We start from the raw sequence: 16526 nt of genomic DNA on the forward strand, positions 1-16526 counted from the left end.
GGCTGGGCTGTTTTGGGCTCACAAAGTTGCTGGGTGCAGGCACAGTGAAGTCCATCTGTGTTTCAGGGCCACTCGGACGTGGAAACGGGGCATCTGAGTCAAACCAGGCCATTTTCCTATGCAGCAGAGTGGTTGGAAATAGCTCTCTCTGTTTGTAAGCATTTTGTGGTGCCATGGGAAAGGCTGAACAGGGACCTGCTCCTTCCAGCCCCAGCATTATCCCCCAGTTGGCAGCAAACGAGCATTAGATCTGAATCTCAGCAGGGACCGAGGGCGCGCGGTGGCAGAGGGCGCGTGGCCAGCACCATGGGACACGGTTCTACTGAAAGGCCATGGCTGTGGGCAGCCCAGTCTGTCCCCAGCAGAGGGGACGTGTGGGGGCACACCTGCACCCCTCAGTGTGCCAAGAACAGGCAAACTCACAGTGTCAGTGAGGACTGCTGCAGCTCCCTGAACCCTTCACGCTTATGTGGTGGTGCCAACCATACCTTAGATCCTACCACAGGGTGTTCCACCTGCTCCAGCATTACAACTGCCCCATTTTTCCTCTAACTTTTTATTCTAGAGTTTTGGTGATTTGTGGCATGGGGAAGGAGCAGTGACACCTCCCAGCTGCCTTCCCCTCCCTGGTCCAGCTAGGCCTTGGGCGATGCTGCAGACTGCAGCCGCTGCAGCTCTAGGACACGGATGAGGAGGAGGAAGGCGATGCTCAGGAGAAGCAGCCAGAAGAAAACCCAGTAGTGCTGCGGGAGGAAGAGCCACGGCCGCCACAGCTCCACTGCAGATCCCTTGGACCTGGGGAGAAGGCAATGGGGGACACTCATCATCCATGGGAGAGAGCAAATCCCACCTCCACCCCAGCTGGGGATAGGGAGGGCGTTTAACACAGCCCCAGGCCTTCCACAAACCAAAATGCAACAAGCCCGGGGAGGGTGTGGGTGACCCGCAATGCATGGGCAAAACTGAGGCACAGCAAGGTCTGGCTGAGGCAGCCAAACAACATTCTGGCCTTCCACCACTAAATCCCCCAGCCTGCTTCCCAAGTGCTGGCCACCTGGGGACCACAGAGAGTCCAGCAGCCGTAGGGGAATGCTGGGCACACACAGTGCTGCTCACGTCAGCCCAAGCTGCTCCGGCTCCTCATCCCCTGCCCTTGAGCCTCTGCCATCTGCCTCAGCCACCAGCTCCTCAGTCATGGCACTGCCCTGGCCCTGTGGCTCCAGTTCACTCCTGGGGAGGGAGAGGACAGGGTCTGTGCCATCCCGCATGGGCCAACAGCAGCCAGTACCATGACTGCCCTGCCACCAGTTACCTCTGGGTGCTGGGCCAGCGCTGGGCCCCCTCTGGCTCCGTCTCACCTGCCAGGGCTGCTCGGCTGTCAGGGCTGGCACCTGGCTGGGCACCAAAAGTAGGAGCATCAGTGGGGACTCAGACCCCCAGTAGTACTGAGCCTGGGGACACATGCCCAACAGCAGGGCACAGCTCTGTGTGTCCCCCCTGCACATGTCCTTACCAAGAGCTGCTTGGGGATGACAGCGATGCTGACTCTGCGGCGGGCAGACCCCTGCAACAGAGGGGCTGGGGGTGAACACACACCGGCTGCTTCTCATCACCTCCTTCCCTATCACCTCCCCAGCAAAGGCAAGGGACACCGAGGAGAAGGGACACTGCCAGCTCCCACTGGTCCTGCACTAAGAGGGGAAACCGGAAAGCCAGGGAGATGAGGGAAGGTCAAAGCCAAGGGGTTTGCGCCTGTCATTACTGCTACAAGCTGTGCTGGTGGGGCTGCCTAACCCCCTTCCCAAGCACTCCCCTACCTCTTGAGCTGTAGGGGAATCAGTGCCGAATTCGAGCTGGTGCTAGAGAACAGCCAAGCCTGTGGTTCTCGAGCTATGACCCTGCAATGCAGAGGGATTTGCCTGAGATCTCCTGGACAAGCAGCCACGGGAAACCTTGTCTGTGTCCCCCCAGCACTTTGAGGCTGCCCCTACATTTTGCCTTATCCCCAGCACTTCTAGCACATCTTCCCTGCAGCAAGCAGCGAGCCAGAGTGGCATTGCCTGGGGACTAGGGGGTGCATTGGGACAGCCAGCCAAGGGAGAACAGCAGGGCATGGGGAGGCAGTGGCTCCAAGATGGCTGAACTGGACCAGTTACCTGCTGGAAAGTTCGCTTCAGAGGGTGAGGCCTCAGCCGTGGCTCCACATCATCTGGGAGCAAAGAGAAACCACCTTACATCGTCCCCCGACACTAAGAGGGGGCTGATGTGCAGGCAGTCACAAACCTCCCTCCCATCAAAAGCTGTCCTGGTCATTTTCTTTGTGCATGGCAGGGGTGCCCTGAGCAGGGGGACCTAGTCACGTGCACAGCAATGGCACATGTGGGGCTTGGTGTCCAGGGACAGAGAGTTCTTTGTGTGCACGGGGCCCCCCTGCCCCGCATTCCCAGCTGGGCTATGGGGGGATGGCTCTCCAGCCACCAGCAGCTGCTCCCACGCTGCGTCTGCTGTTACAGTGGCCCCTTGCATCTGTCATCAGGTCCCAGCTGTTCCCCCACCACTGGTCCCCAGCTCACACAACCCATTGGCTCTGTGGTGCAGGGTCACACTGACCCCCCCGGAGGGGTGTGGGACCAAATCCTGCAGGGTTGCTCTTTGCAAACCCCATGTGGGCCCCCATGGCAGAGCCCACCTCACCCTGGGTCTCTGCCAGCTGCCGGTTGCGGGAGTTTTGCTGGATCAGGCGCTTCATCTCCTCCAGCTCCGCGTGCTCCCGCATGTGGTGCCGCTTCAGGTTCTCCACGTGCTGGACCATCACCTCTGCTGCTCGGCTCATTCGGGCCTCCTGCAGCCAGGCAGTATGGCAGATTAGGGCCCCCATCTCCTGGTCCCTAAGGAGCCAGGTCTCTGCCAGTCCCTCCCTGTGCATCCCATAGTGCCTCCACTCAGGGAGTGCAGATACATCCCCTTCCTGCTCCCGAGGACAGGCAGATGCAGCCTGGTACGTGCAAACATGAGGTCAAGGCCAGCACCACGAGGAGGAGGGACAAACCCCAGCATGCCCAGGGATGGGTCCCCAAGCCCAGCTATAGCACCCTCCATCACTCCTAGCCCTGGCAGGGAGCTCTGGTTGTGCACAGACCTGGTGTACAGCCCCCAGCTTCTCCGCAGCGCTGGTTGCTCGCTCGACAGCTGCCGACAGCACAGCCAGGTTGTGCTGCAGCTGCTCCAGCATCTCCTTGCAGCCCACACTGGCACAGGATGGACCCAGCCTCTGTGGGGGGAGAGAATGGAGCTGCTGGAGCTGGGACTTTGAGATGTCCAAACCCCTCCCGGGCTGGATGTCTCCAGCACATGCCAGCCCCGTGCCCACCTACCTCCAGGGCAGCCCGGCACTGCCCCAGCTCCTCCTGGATGTTTTCCTCTGCTGCATCCCGTGCCCGTTTCTCCACCTGAACCCGTTGCTGCAGGGTGAACATGTCACAGCGAAAAGCCAGCGCGAGGTGGGCAAAGGCTGCCTGAGAAATGGGGGGCGAGAGATGGGACATGGGGCAGAAAGGAAGCCACCAGGACAATGTGCTGCTGTCCTCAAGGCACAGAGAGACCTCACAGTGTGCCACCAAACGGGGCAGTGCTAAAGACATTTAGCACTTGCCTTTCCCCAGCACCAGTTAGGTTGCTGCATGCTGGGCACAGTCCCTTGAGATGCCAGCCTGAGGAGACACGTCTCCCAGGCAGCCGATAACGCACGGAAATCCCGAGCCCTCCTGGCAAGAGCACGCGCCGGGCAGACGCCAGCCCTCGCTGCGGGTCCTGGCTGATGGTGGAGCCTGACTCAGCCCTGGCACTCGCAGGGAAATTATTTTTATTATCGTGGCTCCCGCCAGCTCCCCAGCTAAGGGCGCTCTTCAACAGCTGCAGAGCACTTTGTAGGATTGCTGGGTGCTCAGAGGACAGACTCATCTTGCCATGGAAATGCAGCTGCCTCCAAATGCCAAAAGCATTGCTGGAAAAGGGTTTATAAGGTGTCTGCCAGTGGACTGCGGTGCCTGAAGGGTGTCCAGGAGCAGCACAGCCAAGGGACTCTGAGCCAGCAAGGTGTCCATCCCTGTGTCCCCCTTCCCTAGCCCACCTGCAGCCCCTGGCAGCCCTCACCTCCAGATCCTGCTCTGTCAAAGCCACCCTGCAGAAAAAGAAGTGCTGTCAGGGACAAAGGCATCATGGGGGCTGCATGCTGAAAATGCCCTTGTTCTGCCCCCAGGGGTGCCAGCCACCACCAGAAGTGGGAAGCCAAGTGCCCGCTGCCTGGACAGCAACTCTTATGCAATGATAAAGGAGGAAAGTCCAATCTCTGGACCATGTGGTGCCCTGGTAACCCCTGGAGAGATGCAGGTGCTCACTGGTTTTACCTGTGCAAGCCTAGTCTGTCCAGCACCGAGAGCTCACTGGGGAAACTCAGCACTGGCTCCTCCAGGGTTTCTGCACCTGCAGGGAGGCAGGGACACCACAATAGACCACACATGAGAACTCCTCAGCCTTCCCTCCTCCCTCTGCCTTTCTGTCCTGGCAGGGAGCAGGTGCCCCTGGTGTGGAACCATCCCAATCCTTCCTCTAGCATCAGGGGGCCTTCAGGTCCCCCCAAGCCAGCCTCCCCTTCCCCATGTACCCACCAAGTGAGATGACCCCATCAGAACATGTTCCCAGACTCATCCACAGCTACTTCAAACCTTCCCCTAAAGGGACTCAGCTGGGATGTGGGATGGGGATTCACCCACCTTCTTCAGTCCTGTCACTGTCCCCGGTGTGAGCAGCCTGCTCCTGCCTGTCCGTGCCTGGCACCTGGGAGGCACAAGGGTGCTGTCAGAACAAACCTCTCCCTGGTGCTGCATGGCATCCCAAAAAGACCAGCACCAAGAGGCTGAGTCCAAGGAACTGGGGAGGGAAGGGCCCCCCCCAATCTGTTAACCTCCCCTCCCTCTCACCTCACTGACACGCTCCACACTCTGCTGGCTCCCAGCCAAAACCTTCTCTGGGTGCCTCTGGGGACTGCTCATCCTGCCTGGGGACAGAAAGGGTGGTGGGAGCTGGGCACCAAGGTCCCCCTCCCAGCCTGACACCACTTCAGAGGAGACCACTGAAAACATCACTGGCATTTTGGCGGCCTGCAGGCTCACAGGGGATGTGAGCTGGCAGGTGCCCTGCAAAATATCCCTGTGAGATTAAGGGAGCTGCTGCTAGGCTGGGCCAGGGCAGGGGGAGGAAGGCAAGGTGCAGAGGGTGGATTACAGCTGGTGAGGCAGATACAGGGGAGAGGGTTGGGGTCCCAGGGCTGGAAGGGGTTGCAGGCAAGTGCTGCCAGGCCAGGGGACACCCTCCTGCTGCTCAGGAAGGGAGGGTGCAAAACCCACCACTTTGCCCCCATCCCCACCCTGGGCTGCACTTACCTTCATCTGGAGACGTGGGGAGCCCGGACAGCTCTGCCTGCTGCTCCCTGTGGAAAGAAGCCTGGGTAAACCCTAAAGAAACTCAGAAAGCATCGGCAACATCCCACCCCTCACCCTCCCCCCACTGCCACGGCACCCTTTGGTGTTGCTGCTCCGGACCTGGGTCCTTTCCGAGCATCCTCCACAGCCTGCTCCGTCCCCATCCCCGCTCTCCCTGGCACGGGTGCAGCAACCCCCTCCACTCCTGCTGCTGCTGCAGAGCCGCCACCGAGGAGCCTGCCGAAGCCGTTTCCAGCCAGCAATGAGTCACCGGCCCGCGGCCGTGCTTTTCCTCAGCAGAGTCTTTTTTTTCTCGCCCTGGCTGCCAAGCCGACCTCACTGCAAACTGGCCTCTTCCAGCACCACAACGAACCCAGCTGCTGACAGAGCCCAAGCACCATCTCACATCACCCCCTGGGGATGGCAGGTCTGGGTGCATGCTTTTGCCCCCCTAAAAGTGCATTGGGATGGCCTCATCACTCCAAAACCCTGCCTTGGGTGCAGGAAAGTCTGGCAGCTCTGTAGCATCCCTGCTCACTGGGGCCAGGGATGCTGGAGCTCGCCAAGGATGGCAGGTCACCAGTGCATGGAGATACAGGGGTTGATGTGCAAAGGGCCTCTGTGGCACCATGCTGGATCCCAGCACACAACTTGGAAAGGGTTTGAATCCCCAAACTTTGCCCTTAGCTCTGGAAAGGGCTACAGCAGGGCTTTTCCCTCGCCTCCTGGCAAGCCTGGGGGTCATGCCCTGAGAGCAGTGGCTGCAGGAGAAGAGGCTGCCATGCCAAAATGACGCTCAGTGTCCCTTGCCTGGCACTGCCATCCCCATCCCATCCTTGCCAGTACCCCAAGAGCCACAGGGTGAACTTTTTGTGCACATACCTCCGAGGTGAGGGGCCCGGTTGGCAGCTCATTCTCTGCCGCTGCCGCCGCCGGCGCCCCTGGGTGAGTCCCTGCGCCTCCTCTTCCCCCTCTCCCAACGAGGTCCCTGTGAGTGGCTTCATTTGTGGAACACAGAGGCTCCAGGACCAGCACACCTATCATGAGAGACACACAGTAGCTGTGCACAGATGGAGAACGCCTCTAAATGTTATATTTTTAAAGCATTTTCTCACCCAGCAGGAGCTCCAAGCTCCTCTGCTTAGCATGGGGGCATGTGGGAAAAGAGGTGGGGAGGCCCACTGTGATTCAGGAGGAGGCTGGTGGGATTCAGGTGGGCATGGTGCAAGGCAAATGAGGAATTTAATACAAGCCCCATTTGTGGGCAGCGCCGAGGGTGGACTTTTGCCTGGGGCTTGTGATGTGGGTCATCTCTGTGTGGGGAGGTAACTTTGCACCCACCAACCAGTGTGAGCACCTAGTGCAGAGTGAGAGCGACCCACTGTCCCCCAGGCTGCAGACAGAGCAATCTCCAAGCATCTTCCTGCAACACTGGCTCCCAGAGAGACTAATATGAAAGATTTCCGAGTCTAAGGGAGCTTGGACAACTCATTTAAGCTGTTTTATAACATTTAAAGAATTAGAGAAAGATGCAGAAAGCCCACAGAGTCCCTCTCCCAGCCCAGGGTAAAGTCACTGTGCAGAAGGGACTGTCCCACAGGACACATCTCCTCAGAGGCTGTTCCCACAAACATGCAGATATGGGGCAGAAGGAGAAGTTTTCTGGCCGGGACAAGAAATACAGCAGAAGTCTAAGGGGACAGAGAGCAGGGACTGCTTGAAGCCCCCCATACCTGTGCAAAGCCTTGGCCGAGCTCAGTCTAGGTCACCCCAGCATCGAGCAGGGCCATCAGCCGACTCGCAGAGCCTGATGAAGGTGTAAAAGCAAGCAGCACTTGCATCTATCGAAGCCAGTCCATTTCATGCCCATACACTGGGAATTGTCGTTGACACCTTCACCCCCCCAGGGGCTCAGGAGCCCCCAGCCACTGGGCATCAGCCAAACTCATCACACCAGCAAGCATCAGAGTCCTCTGGAGGGCTGGTCCCTGCTGAAAAGCACTTGCTCCATCACAGCCATGGCAGACCCTGCTGTCTCACTACAGCTCTGACAGCCTCACAGACACTCACTCCTATCTTTGTTTTATGGATGGAAATACAGAGGCACATGGCTGGTTTGGCATAAGTAACCCCCTGGAGAACCAAACCAAGCGCTTTCCCTCAGCTTGGCGACTTTACCAAACGCTCCCCGGGTCATTACCTGCCTGAACTCGTCTCAAGCAGCCGAAGGCAGATGCTGGGGCCACCCATCTCAGACCCAGCACTCAGCGCTGTTGGGCCCCCATCAGACCCAGGAGGGGGTCAGGGGACGTGGCGTGGCCGGCAGATGGTGGGTTGGGGGGTGCTGGAGCCCCACACGGTGCAAGCTGCCAGCAGCAGAGCCTCCCCGGAGGGGAGAGCAACTGCATCTGCAGCAGAAGGAGCTGCCAGGGACAAGCCAGATGAGAGAAGGCCTTTAAAGGAGATGCACAAGAGCAGCTGGGAGCTCCCTGTGCCGGCCGGGGCGGGTGGAGTGGGCTGCAGGTGGTCAGGTGACCTCTGCTTTCGATGAAAGGCCAGTTCCTGCACCCACTCTTAGGAGGTGACAGAGCTGGGAAAGACAACGGCTGCTCCCTCTGTGCCGGGTGTCTGTAGAGCAGAGCAGTCCTGAGCAGGAGGCTCAGGGCAGGGTGGTGGCACTCAGGACCTCCACAGAGACGGGGGATCCCCCCATGCTTTCATGGGAGACTCAGCACCAGGCTAAACCAGGATAGCTGATTAGGAACCCCTGTATTAGGTGATGCAGGGAAGCCATTCTGCCCAGGCCCCCCATTCCTCCTGCTCCTCTCAACAGTCCTACTTTCCCACCAGCCATCACCCCACTGCCCCTTCCCCTGCCCAATCACTTTACTCAAATCCATCACATCCTCTAAAGCAGCTTTCTTCCCCTAATGAGCTTACAGAGTCAGATTCGATGCTCAGCACTACCAGGCTAAGCAGGCAGCTGCTGTTGCCCCCCCTCTTTGTGCCCAAGGTACCCTGATGTACCCCAAGGAACAATGCAGCCCCTTGGGGGCTGCAAACCTCTTAAGCCCTGAGAGGGCAAACAGCATCTCCCAGCCCCGGGACAGACCTGGCCCAGCCTCTGCCCTGCCTGCCAGAGCAAGAGGCCAGGGTGTGGCCCCAGGGCCAGAGGTTACAAAACAAGGGGGGTAGAGGACAGACACCTTTGCACAGAGCCCTGGCTTCCTCCCCGGGAGCAGCAGCCTGGCACCAAGCAGCAGATGAGGCTCTGTGGCCTCTCCTGCAGTGTCCTGGCAGGTCCACAGCTGCAGCAAGGTGCTCCATGAGGGACACAGACCTAAGGACACCATCACACTAGCTCCCCTATTCCCTCCCACGCTCTGGGGAGAGTTAATAAGAGGCAGTGCCCCTCTTTGCAAACCATCCCATTCAAACAGCCTCTAAAGCATTTACTTAAAGCACCCATAGATTTTTTTTCTATTCTTATTTTTAGCCTTAGAGCATCTAAATTGCTATTGCAATCCAGGTTATCATAGAGCCTCAAACAAGAAAAAGCAGCCCAGCTCCCCTCACACAGACCTGATCAGTGGGAATGAACAAGACCCTGCTGGGAGTTCTCCAGCCCAGGGAGGTGAGCACGTGGCTGTGGGATCTGGCTTTGCCCCCTGTTCTCCTTCCAGCGAGGTCCCTCCGGCAGCGCAGCAGCTACTGCAGCAGCATCTTCCAGGGCTCCTGCTGAAGCTGAGCTGAACTTGCAGCTCAGATTGCAGAGACTCTGGTCATCTGGATTATCCACTTCTTGGAAGAAAGCTGCTCACACCGACACTGGCTGCTACTGCTGATGTGGCAAGCGTGATTTATTAGGTCTGTGCAGGGGCCCAACAGTAAAACAACAGCCCAGCCCTACCGCAAAGTCACCTTTCTGAGGGCCTGGCTCCTCAGCCGACAGGGACCTGGCAGCAACCAGACTACCCAAGGGAGAACATGGTTCTCTTCTTATGATAAAAAGGTTGTTGGCAAAAGGATGAGAAGGATAAATGTTCTTTTTATTCAGTTTTAAATTCCAAGTTAAAAACAAAAAAATTGCTGAGCCTTCCCCAGAGCACTTCAGCCTCACATCTGGGTGTCACAGCCCCCAAGTTTCCATGCAAAGCAGCATCAGCACATTGGGGATTACACACAGGCAATTAACAGGCTGTCACTGGACATGCAGTTACCTCCAGGGAGAAGCAGGGTGACTACTGGTCCCTGACACTGCTGCAAGAGGGTGACACAGCAACTACCTGGACATGCCTGCAGCTCCTGCTTGGAGAGGGGCAGCCCCTTGGGGATGGATATGGACCATTTTCAGGAAAGCTGCTGAGTTTCAGCCCTTTCCAACAAGCTGCTGCATGGCCCAAGGCTCCTCCAGGGCTCTGATGTCTGGTGTTTAATATCTGTGGATGCAGTGTTCGCACACCCCTGCCCATCCCAAGGAGGTTGTCTGCTGCCCGATCATGGCACCACGATGGCACTTGGGGAGTGGAGGGATCATCTTGTCATGAAACTGGTTCAAAAATTACTGTGGAAGCAGCAAAGTAGACAGATAATTCATGCAATCATATATTATGAATTTCCTTTAAAAAAACCAAAGAACTAATAGGCCAAAAAGGGAATTCCCCACTGAACTATGAAGGAAGTAAATCTCTACAGAAGAGGAAGCAGATAAGGAACCACTGTCAAATATCACAAGTAGACTGGCTGAAAATTATACACCTATAATATATGCATTCAACATCCAGCCTAAGAAAGGTCTTGGACAAAGCTTCAGACAATTCTCTTCACCAATACTGCTATTAAATCAGGACAAGGGCAAAGCCAGTCCTGGTGCTCCCTCCACCCTTGGTTGGATAAGGTTCTGCTAAACTATAAAATCTGACAGATGTTTTATGCTGCATGCACCTCTTTGCACTGTTCAAGCTGGATTTTAAAGTTCTTGAGGGTCAAGAGGAGTCAAAAGTAAGGTTTTCTGTATGGGTGCTACCAACTGCCACATAAACAAGCAGTCTATCACCAGCATGTTTAGTGTCTCTGGGGTTTGCTCCAAATTCTCCTTACACAATTGTTATCTGCACATACACCCTAGAAGAATCCACAGCACATGATAAGCAGCAGCCAAGAGCAAAACCAGGGCTAAGAAGGCTCTGTCCACAAGCCAGAGTAATGCTTCCCAGCAGAACAGGAATCCCCCTTGCAGTCTGCAAAGCTGATCCCTTCCTGACTACCATTTCTTGCAAAACCCACATAAGCTGGCCCAAAGCACAGCTCCCGCTGTGTCCCGACAAGTTGGAGGCACAAGCTGCAGTGCAGCAGCAGCAGCCAGGAACTGTCACAATGAGCCCACTGCCTAAAGATAACACCAAGGAGTTACAACAGCAGACACCCCTTGGGGAGCAGCCGTGCGCCATGGCCGGAAAATTTCCAGCCCTTTATCACTGCCCAGTCCACAGAGACACTGAGGCTTCCCCACAGAGCTCCAGGTACACCCAGCATGTGCATTCTCAGCAATGACACTGGGAAGCTGATTGCCATGAATTTTAGAGATCAGTTTGTCCTTGGTCATCTTCACATGACCGACAGCCACGGCCAGATGGAGCAGTGGGGACAATGACACTGAGGTCACTTGGTAGAAGCTCTGCAGGGAAACTGCAAAGACCAGAGCCTGCTACCTAATAAAGCCAGAACAGCAGTCTCAGACCTTGATGATCATGGCACAATTTCTATTTATGTCGTATTTTGGGCAGCCCTACAATAGCTTCACTTTACTGAGCCACTAACTCAGTGGAATGCAAACACAGCAACAATCCAGCTCCCTGGAGGTTTCTGTCTTCCAGCTAATGCAGACTTTGAAGCCTCATCAGTCCACTGTCACCTAAAATAGCTTAAGAGATTCTTATATAAAGAAATCTGTGCTCTCAGCCTTAAGAGCATCACCTAATGCTTCAGAGTTTTCTTCCTCTGGCTGGATCTAAATGAGCAAACTTAAAGCAGTCACATGTCACACCTACAAGTTTTAGTTCCCTTTCTCCCTTTGTAGATGTAAATGTTTATGGGTTTTTAAATAGCTCCAGAACTATGCAACACTTCTAACCTTCATTAAAACTCTAGCAGTACCTCCTGAGTCCATCCACTCTCTCCCATCCTTTTCTTCCCAGCTCCCAGACCAGGAGGTGCCTAAATGAGGTTTCCAGCAGGTATTTTCAAGGATACAGGATAGAACTTTGGGCACAGTCACACTATAGAAGCACTTTTTATTAGAGTATCATTAAACATCCTGCAACGGGAAGTGTCATCATCCCCAGAAATGTGTCACACGCAGCAGGGTCCCTATCAAACAGGAAAAAAAATGTGGATTTAAAGCAGAAAATTTAAGTTTCCCAGCTCTTCAGCTAAATCCCACTCTCTTGAACCCAGAAATCTGTAAATCCCAGACGATCAGATACACAGCGCAGCAGACCACCACCACACTGCTCCGAAACCAGCTCAGCTCTCGGAGAGGAATGCTGACACATGCAGAGCTTCTGCCTTGGAATGTGACAATGTAAAATCAGGATAGTGAATTAGGTCCAGAATTATTAGCCTCACAGAGCCTCAAATCAATATCTGTCCCGGTTCAGCGATGTGTTTTGGACATTAATAACTCAGAATCTGCGAACTCAGCCCCAACAGCCCCACCCGGCCGGCATCCTTGGAGGGGCGGGGCGGGGCCGCCATGTTGAGTGCGGCTGTTTGGGGGCCGCCATGTTGAGTGCGGCGGGGCGGGGGCCGCCATGTTGAGTGTGGCGGGGCGGGGGCCGCCATGTTGAGTGTGGCGGGGCGGGAGCCACCATGTTGAGTGCGGCGGGCCGAAGGGAGAGCACATACAGAAACGCCTGGAAACACGTTAATTGTTCAAACAAGAGCCCTCACCTTCGAGCTCCGGGGATGTGGGAGGCTGGGATGGCGCTGCCCAGTGATAATACCCTCACATCAGATGCTGCCGTGAGGCTTTGGGTACTCTGTGGGGCAGAGACCCCATCTGTGGGGTCCCACCCCACTGGGGGAAACCCAGTGAAGGGTGCGCTGCAGCTGCCACTGCGCAATGAGTGTTCTCTATGCAAGGAACCTGTCACCTCGCAGTTCCCTTTGGTGGTCACCTAAGAAAAGAAGAAGACAAATCAAGAACAGGGAAGCCCACTGCCATTCACACCACGGCATGGTGCCAGCACGGCTCTGGCACAGCTCCATCACGGCATCTGTGGCGCCTGCTGGTTTACCATCGCTGGGGCAGCCTAGAGCAGAGAGCCTGTCATCCCCCATGAGAGAGACCCCTGCACCCACCTCATCTGGCCCCTTCCAGCACAGCCTGTAGTGATTTCTTCAGAGCTGCATTGCTCTGATCCAGAGCGGCAGCCAGACTGCTCCGGTGAGTTGGGGTGACCTGGGATCAAGAGAGTGTGAGTTTGGAGCGCTGCCCTGCCAGGAGCCCACCTGAGACCACTGGACCAGGTCCCAGGCCAGCTGCAGCCCTGGCTGCCGGCTCACCAGCCCATCTGCAGGACCTGAGCCTGGTCTCGCTCACCTGGCTCTGGTACATGGTAAGCATGGCCGTCACCAGCTTGGCATAGTCAAGCGATGTGGCAAAGGCTGAGGCCTGCCGGCACAGCGTCAGGACCAGGAGATCCAAGAGCTCTGGGGGCAGCACCTCCTGGAAGAAACCCAGGAGCGGGTAGGAGAACTAGTCCTTGCTCCAGCACTGCTGGAGTCAGCGAGGAAACCTGGGGGACAAGGGGCCTCTCTCACCTGCCGCCCCAGAACGGCCTGCACTACCGGCAGGAGCTTCTCTGACAAAGGCATCTCCAAGACTTGGCTAAAAGTACAGTGAAGAGAAGACGTGCTGCTTCACGGCTTTGCTGGTGCTCCCGAGTGGCTGGAGCCAGCTGACCCATCCAGGCAGGCATGAGGCCAAAGCAGCACTGTTGACCCTGTAATCCCTTACCTTAGCACCAGCTGCACACAGTGTGGCTCCAGGCACTCCTCCACAAGCTCACACACCAGCTTGGTCTGCTCAGCACCTGCAAGGGCAAGTCAGATGGGGAGAGCCTCCAAAGGCTGCCAAATCCATAGGGATGTGCCCAGCTCTTCCTAGCAGCCCTTCACACAGGCATAGTGTCAGTCAGGACATGCAAAAACCACAGAGCGCCCCGTTCTATTGTTCAGGATAATCCTGCTTCCTTTGCCCACCTGCACTCAGGGTTTAAATAGCACCAGTCCCTAGGAAAAGGGGTTCACGCATGAGGAGAGGCATTCAGCCAGCAGCTGGGAAAACTGATGCTGGAAGCTAACTTGGCCTCCCCTCCCTCTCCATCTCGGGCATCTGTAAACCCATCTCCCATTCTAATGCAAGTGATTGCTTGCCCAGGTAAAACCAGCCCTATGTCTCCATGGATCCTAACACATGTTCCACGTGACAAATGCCTCCCAGAAGACAGCACTTTGCAGTTGGGGTCCTTCTCCAGCTCCCACAGCCATGTCTCCCACAAGCCCACCGCACCTTCCCCTGGCTCCTGCAGGACCGCAGCCACCAGCACATGGCAGAAGGGTTGGGAATACTTGGAGCAAAATGAAGCGAGGGCAGCCATGAGGTGTCGGGAAGGTGGTTGGGTAAGGGACAGGACCTAGGGACAGAAAAGGCAGGAGGTGGGGATGGTGGAGAAGGGAAACAGGGAGCAGGAAACTTCTGCTGCCCTTGCACGTACTCGCCTGAGGAAGAGCTGCTCTGCCAGGATGGCCGCACTGGTGTAGCTGAAGTCAGGGGTGAGAGCCAGCAGCCACCTGCAGAAACGCCCCAGGAAGGGCTCTGGGCACACAGACAGCTGGAGGAAGGAGCACAGTCCTTCAAGCTGGGGATGGCAGAGGGGATGGGACGTTAGGGATGGCAGCAGGCCCTCCGCAATACTGGCAGCTGCAGCAGGGATGCTGAGACTCACCTGGCTGGGGGAGCAGTTGTTCAGGATGCACAGCTCAGGCGGGATGCTCAGCTCGGAGTGCTGGAGGGAAAACAGTCCTAAGTAATGCACCAAATAAATCAACACACAATATATGGCTCTAAGAATTTTCCCTTCCCCTCACGTCAGCCAGCGCTGTGCCCACAGGCTGCCCCTCACACAGCAATCCCTGCGAGGTGCAGGCACGTATCGGTATCCCAGCCCAGAGGAGGTGTATTAGGGCTTTCTATCCTTGTCCAGTCAGTCCCATGAAACCCACCTCCTTTCTCACCCCTTTTGAGGCCCTGGCACGAGCCCATTTAGACCACTGGCTCCAGGAGACAGACAGAAGCAACCACTTACGCTGGACTCCTGCAGCAGCAGCATTTTCAGCTTCTGTCCATGCATCTGAGGGAAATGAGATGAAGGAAGGGGAATCAGGCTGTAAAGGCTCACTGTCTGGAAGGGGAGAGCAAACCCTACCCAGTACCTGGAGAAAGGACTGGGCCTCTGCTGCCAGCTCTGTTTCAGGACTCTTCCTGAGCTCCCCAACTGCATCCTGCTGGGAGCTGTCTGGAGCAGCCCCATCTGTGCTCTCAGCACATGTACCCACTGAAGGCTCCTCAGGCACCTCCTCTTCTATCCCTGTCACATCCCCACATTCCTGGGGTCCCAGAGGGTCAAACGCCACCTCCTCCAGCAGCAATCTCTTCCTCTCTCTGTCACTGACCAACTCCGCTCCCTCCTCCAACACTTTCTTGCGCTTTCCACCTTGAGGCACAGAGTCAGCCACATCTCCAGTGGCACCAGGCTGCTTCCTAAAGCACCAGTTCAATTTCCTTTGCCCCTCTGGTTTGTTCTGGGCAATTTTCTGGCACAGGCACCTAAGCTGCTGCTGGCATGTAGACGAGAGTGGAGTGGGAGATGGGAAGCGCTCTTCTGTTCTTGGTCCCTGCCGGAGCAGATCCCCCAGCGTCCGCATCCAGGGATCCACATGGGAATCCTGTTCCATGGCCTGGAGCAGCTGGCCAAGGCAGCCTCCTGGTACTGCATCCCGCATCATGAGGAGCAGGGAGAAGAAGTTTCTCTGGCACATGATGGGCAGCAGCAGCAGCCGTGGCTTGCTGGGTAAGGGGAGAAAAGGAAAGGCAACTTGTCACAGCAAACCTCCTCGTCCTGACTCCAAGCTGCCCTGTGTGCCTCTCTATGGAGCAAGAGGAGGCAGCAGCTAACGCCTTCACCAGCTTTTGCAGACACAAGCTGGGAGACCAGCTGGCCGCTGCTACGATCCCAGACTCAGGCATGGACCGCTGCACTGGGGTAAGTGGACATGCGGACTCAAATTAGGCATCTGACACGCCAAACCTCCCACAAACACCAAGTTTTAGAAACGCATCTGACTCACACAGCCAGGACGCCCTGTGGCTCCTCCAGCACGGGCTCCTCGGCGCACAGGGCTGCGGTGAGGGCCTGCCAGGGGAACGCCTGTCCCGGTCCCTCGCGGGGCTGGTCCCGCTGCAGCATCCGGAGGGCGGCGAGTGCCCCGGCGGGGCCGGAGGCCAGCGCGTGGAGCAGGAGGCGGCACGGCCGGGCAAAGCTCTGCAGCCAGGGCGGGCAGCGGGGCTCCATCGCTGCTGCAGGGGCTCCACAGCCGCCTGCGAGACACGGGGGCGAGACACGGGGGAGAGCCGGGCACGGGTCACACGGGGAGAGGCGCGGGAGCATCAGGACCCGGCCAGCCGTGCTCGGAGCCGACCCCGGCGCCAGTTTCGGGGACTGCCCTTACCTACCCTTCCGCCCGAGGATGCGGGAGCGTCACTGGGGTCGCACTAGGAGCCCCTCAGAGCCCTCCAACACCCCTTCCCCGGCAGCTCCCCCATCCCCGGCTCAATCCCCGCTGCCCTCCCGGGGGAGCTCCCCCCGCCCCCTGTGCACTGCCCCAGTCACTGCCGTGCCCCGGGCACAGCCGGGGCAGCCCCGACACTCACGGGGGGCCCCGCCGGGCTCCACCCGCTGCCCCGGGCCCGGACGCGCCGCT

General features: G+C 57.3%; 2 protein-coding genes across 6 annotated transcripts; both read right to left on the reverse strand.

The window, feature by feature from the left end:
* Positions 1 to 542: 542 nt before the first annotated feature.
* On the reverse strand, positions 543 to 12836 carry LOC127480614 (inositol 1,4,5-triphosphate receptor associated 2-like). 3 transcript variants are annotated; one of them, XM_051808925.1, is made up of 17 exons: positions 12432 to 12836; positions 7681 to 10044; positions 7214 to 7287; positions 6363 to 6540; positions 5442 to 5488; positions 4980 to 5056; positions 4773 to 4836; positions 4407 to 4482; positions 4153 to 4180; positions 3375 to 3515; positions 3140 to 3271; positions 2695 to 2842; positions 2157 to 2209; positions 1514 to 1564; positions 1313 to 1395; positions 1117 to 1230; positions 543 to 795 (listed from the first exon to the last, which is right to left on the reverse strand). In XM_051808925.1, the coding sequence occupies exons 4-17, from the start codon at positions 6482 to 6484 to the stop codon at positions 636 to 638; spliced, it is 1296 nt and encodes a 431-aa protein (XP_051664885.1). In that variant the 5' UTR covers positions 6485 to 6540; positions 7214 to 7287; positions 7681 to 10044; positions 12432 to 12836; the 3' UTR covers positions 543 to 635. The 3 variants fall into 3 exon arrangements, with proteins under 3 accessions (XP_051664885.1, XP_051664886.1, XP_051664887.1); XM_051808926.1 differs by lacking the exons at positions 7214 to 7287; positions 7681 to 10044 and having other exon boundaries at positions 6363 to 6517; XM_051808927.1 differs by lacking the exons at positions 6363 to 6540; positions 7214 to 7287; positions 7681 to 10044; positions 12432 to 12836 and adding an exon at positions 5601 to 5706.
* Positions 12837 to 13127: 291 nt separating this feature from the next.
* On the reverse strand, positions 13128 to 16512 carry FANCE (FA complementation group E). 3 transcript variants are annotated; one of them, XM_051808908.1, is made up of 9 exons: positions 15894 to 16509; positions 14979 to 15612; positions 14852 to 14896; positions 14492 to 14551; positions 14261 to 14404; positions 13958 to 14179; positions 13501 to 13576; positions 13305 to 13371; positions 13128 to 13209 (listed from the first exon to the last, which is right to left on the reverse strand). In XM_051808908.1, the coding sequence occupies exons 1-7, from the start codon at positions 16211 to 16213 to the stop codon at positions 13502 to 13504; spliced, it is 1500 nt and encodes a 499-aa protein (XP_051664868.1). In that variant the 5' UTR covers positions 16214 to 16509; the 3' UTR covers positions 13128 to 13209; positions 13305 to 13371; position 13501. The 3 variants fall into 3 exon arrangements, with proteins under 3 accessions (XP_051664868.1, XP_051664867.1, XP_051664869.1); XM_051808907.1 differs by lacking the exon at positions 13128 to 13209 and having other exon boundaries at positions 13306 to 13371; positions 13501 to 14179; positions 15894 to 16511; XM_051808909.1 differs by lacking the exons at positions 13128 to 13209; positions 13305 to 13371; positions 13501 to 13576 and having other exon boundaries at positions 14056 to 14179; positions 14261 to 14336; positions 15894 to 16512.
* Between the last annotated feature and the right edge of the window lie 14 nt (positions 16513 to 16526).

This window comes from Manacus candei, unplaced genomic scaffold (assembly GCF_025592945.1).
Source record: "Manacus candei isolate 608988 ecotype Guabito, Panama unplaced genomic scaffold, ASM2559294v1 h1tg000073l, whole genome shotgun sequence".
Taxonomy (NCBI): domain Eukaryota; kingdom Metazoa; phylum Chordata; class Aves; order Passeriformes; family Pipridae; genus Manacus; species Manacus candei.

What these genes read in the sequence shown, in the direction of transcription:
- LOC127480614 (XM_051808926.1), bottom strand. Translation starts at nt 6,484, where the DNA reads ATGAAGCCACTCACAGGGACCTCGTTGGGAGAGGGGGAAGAGGAGGCG. An exon ending in AGTGCCGGGCTGCCCTGGAG is followed by an intron (nt 3,272 to 3,374) that starts GTAGGTGGGCAC and finishes CTCCCCCCACAG; the next exon opens with AGGCTGGGTCCATCCTGTGC. An exon ending in TCATCCCCAAGCAGCTCTTG is followed by an intron (nt 1,396 to 1,513) that starts GTAAGGACATGT and finishes TTTGGTGCCCAG; the next exon opens with CCAGGTGCCAGCCCTGACAG.
- FANCE (XM_051808907.1), bottom strand. Translation starts at nt 16,213, where the DNA reads ATGCTCCCGCGCCTCTCCCCGTGTGACCCGTGCCCGGCTCTCCCCCGT. An exon ending in TGCTGCTGCAGGAGTCCAGC is followed by an intron (nt 14,552 to 14,851) that starts GTAAGTGGTTGC and finishes TTTTCCCTCCAG; the next exon opens with CACTCCGAGCTGAGCATCCC. An exon ending in ACAACTGCTCCCCCAGCCAG is followed by an intron (nt 14,405 to 14,491) that starts GTGAGTCTCAGC and finishes TGCCATCCCCAG; the next exon opens with CTTGAAGGACTGTGCTCCTT.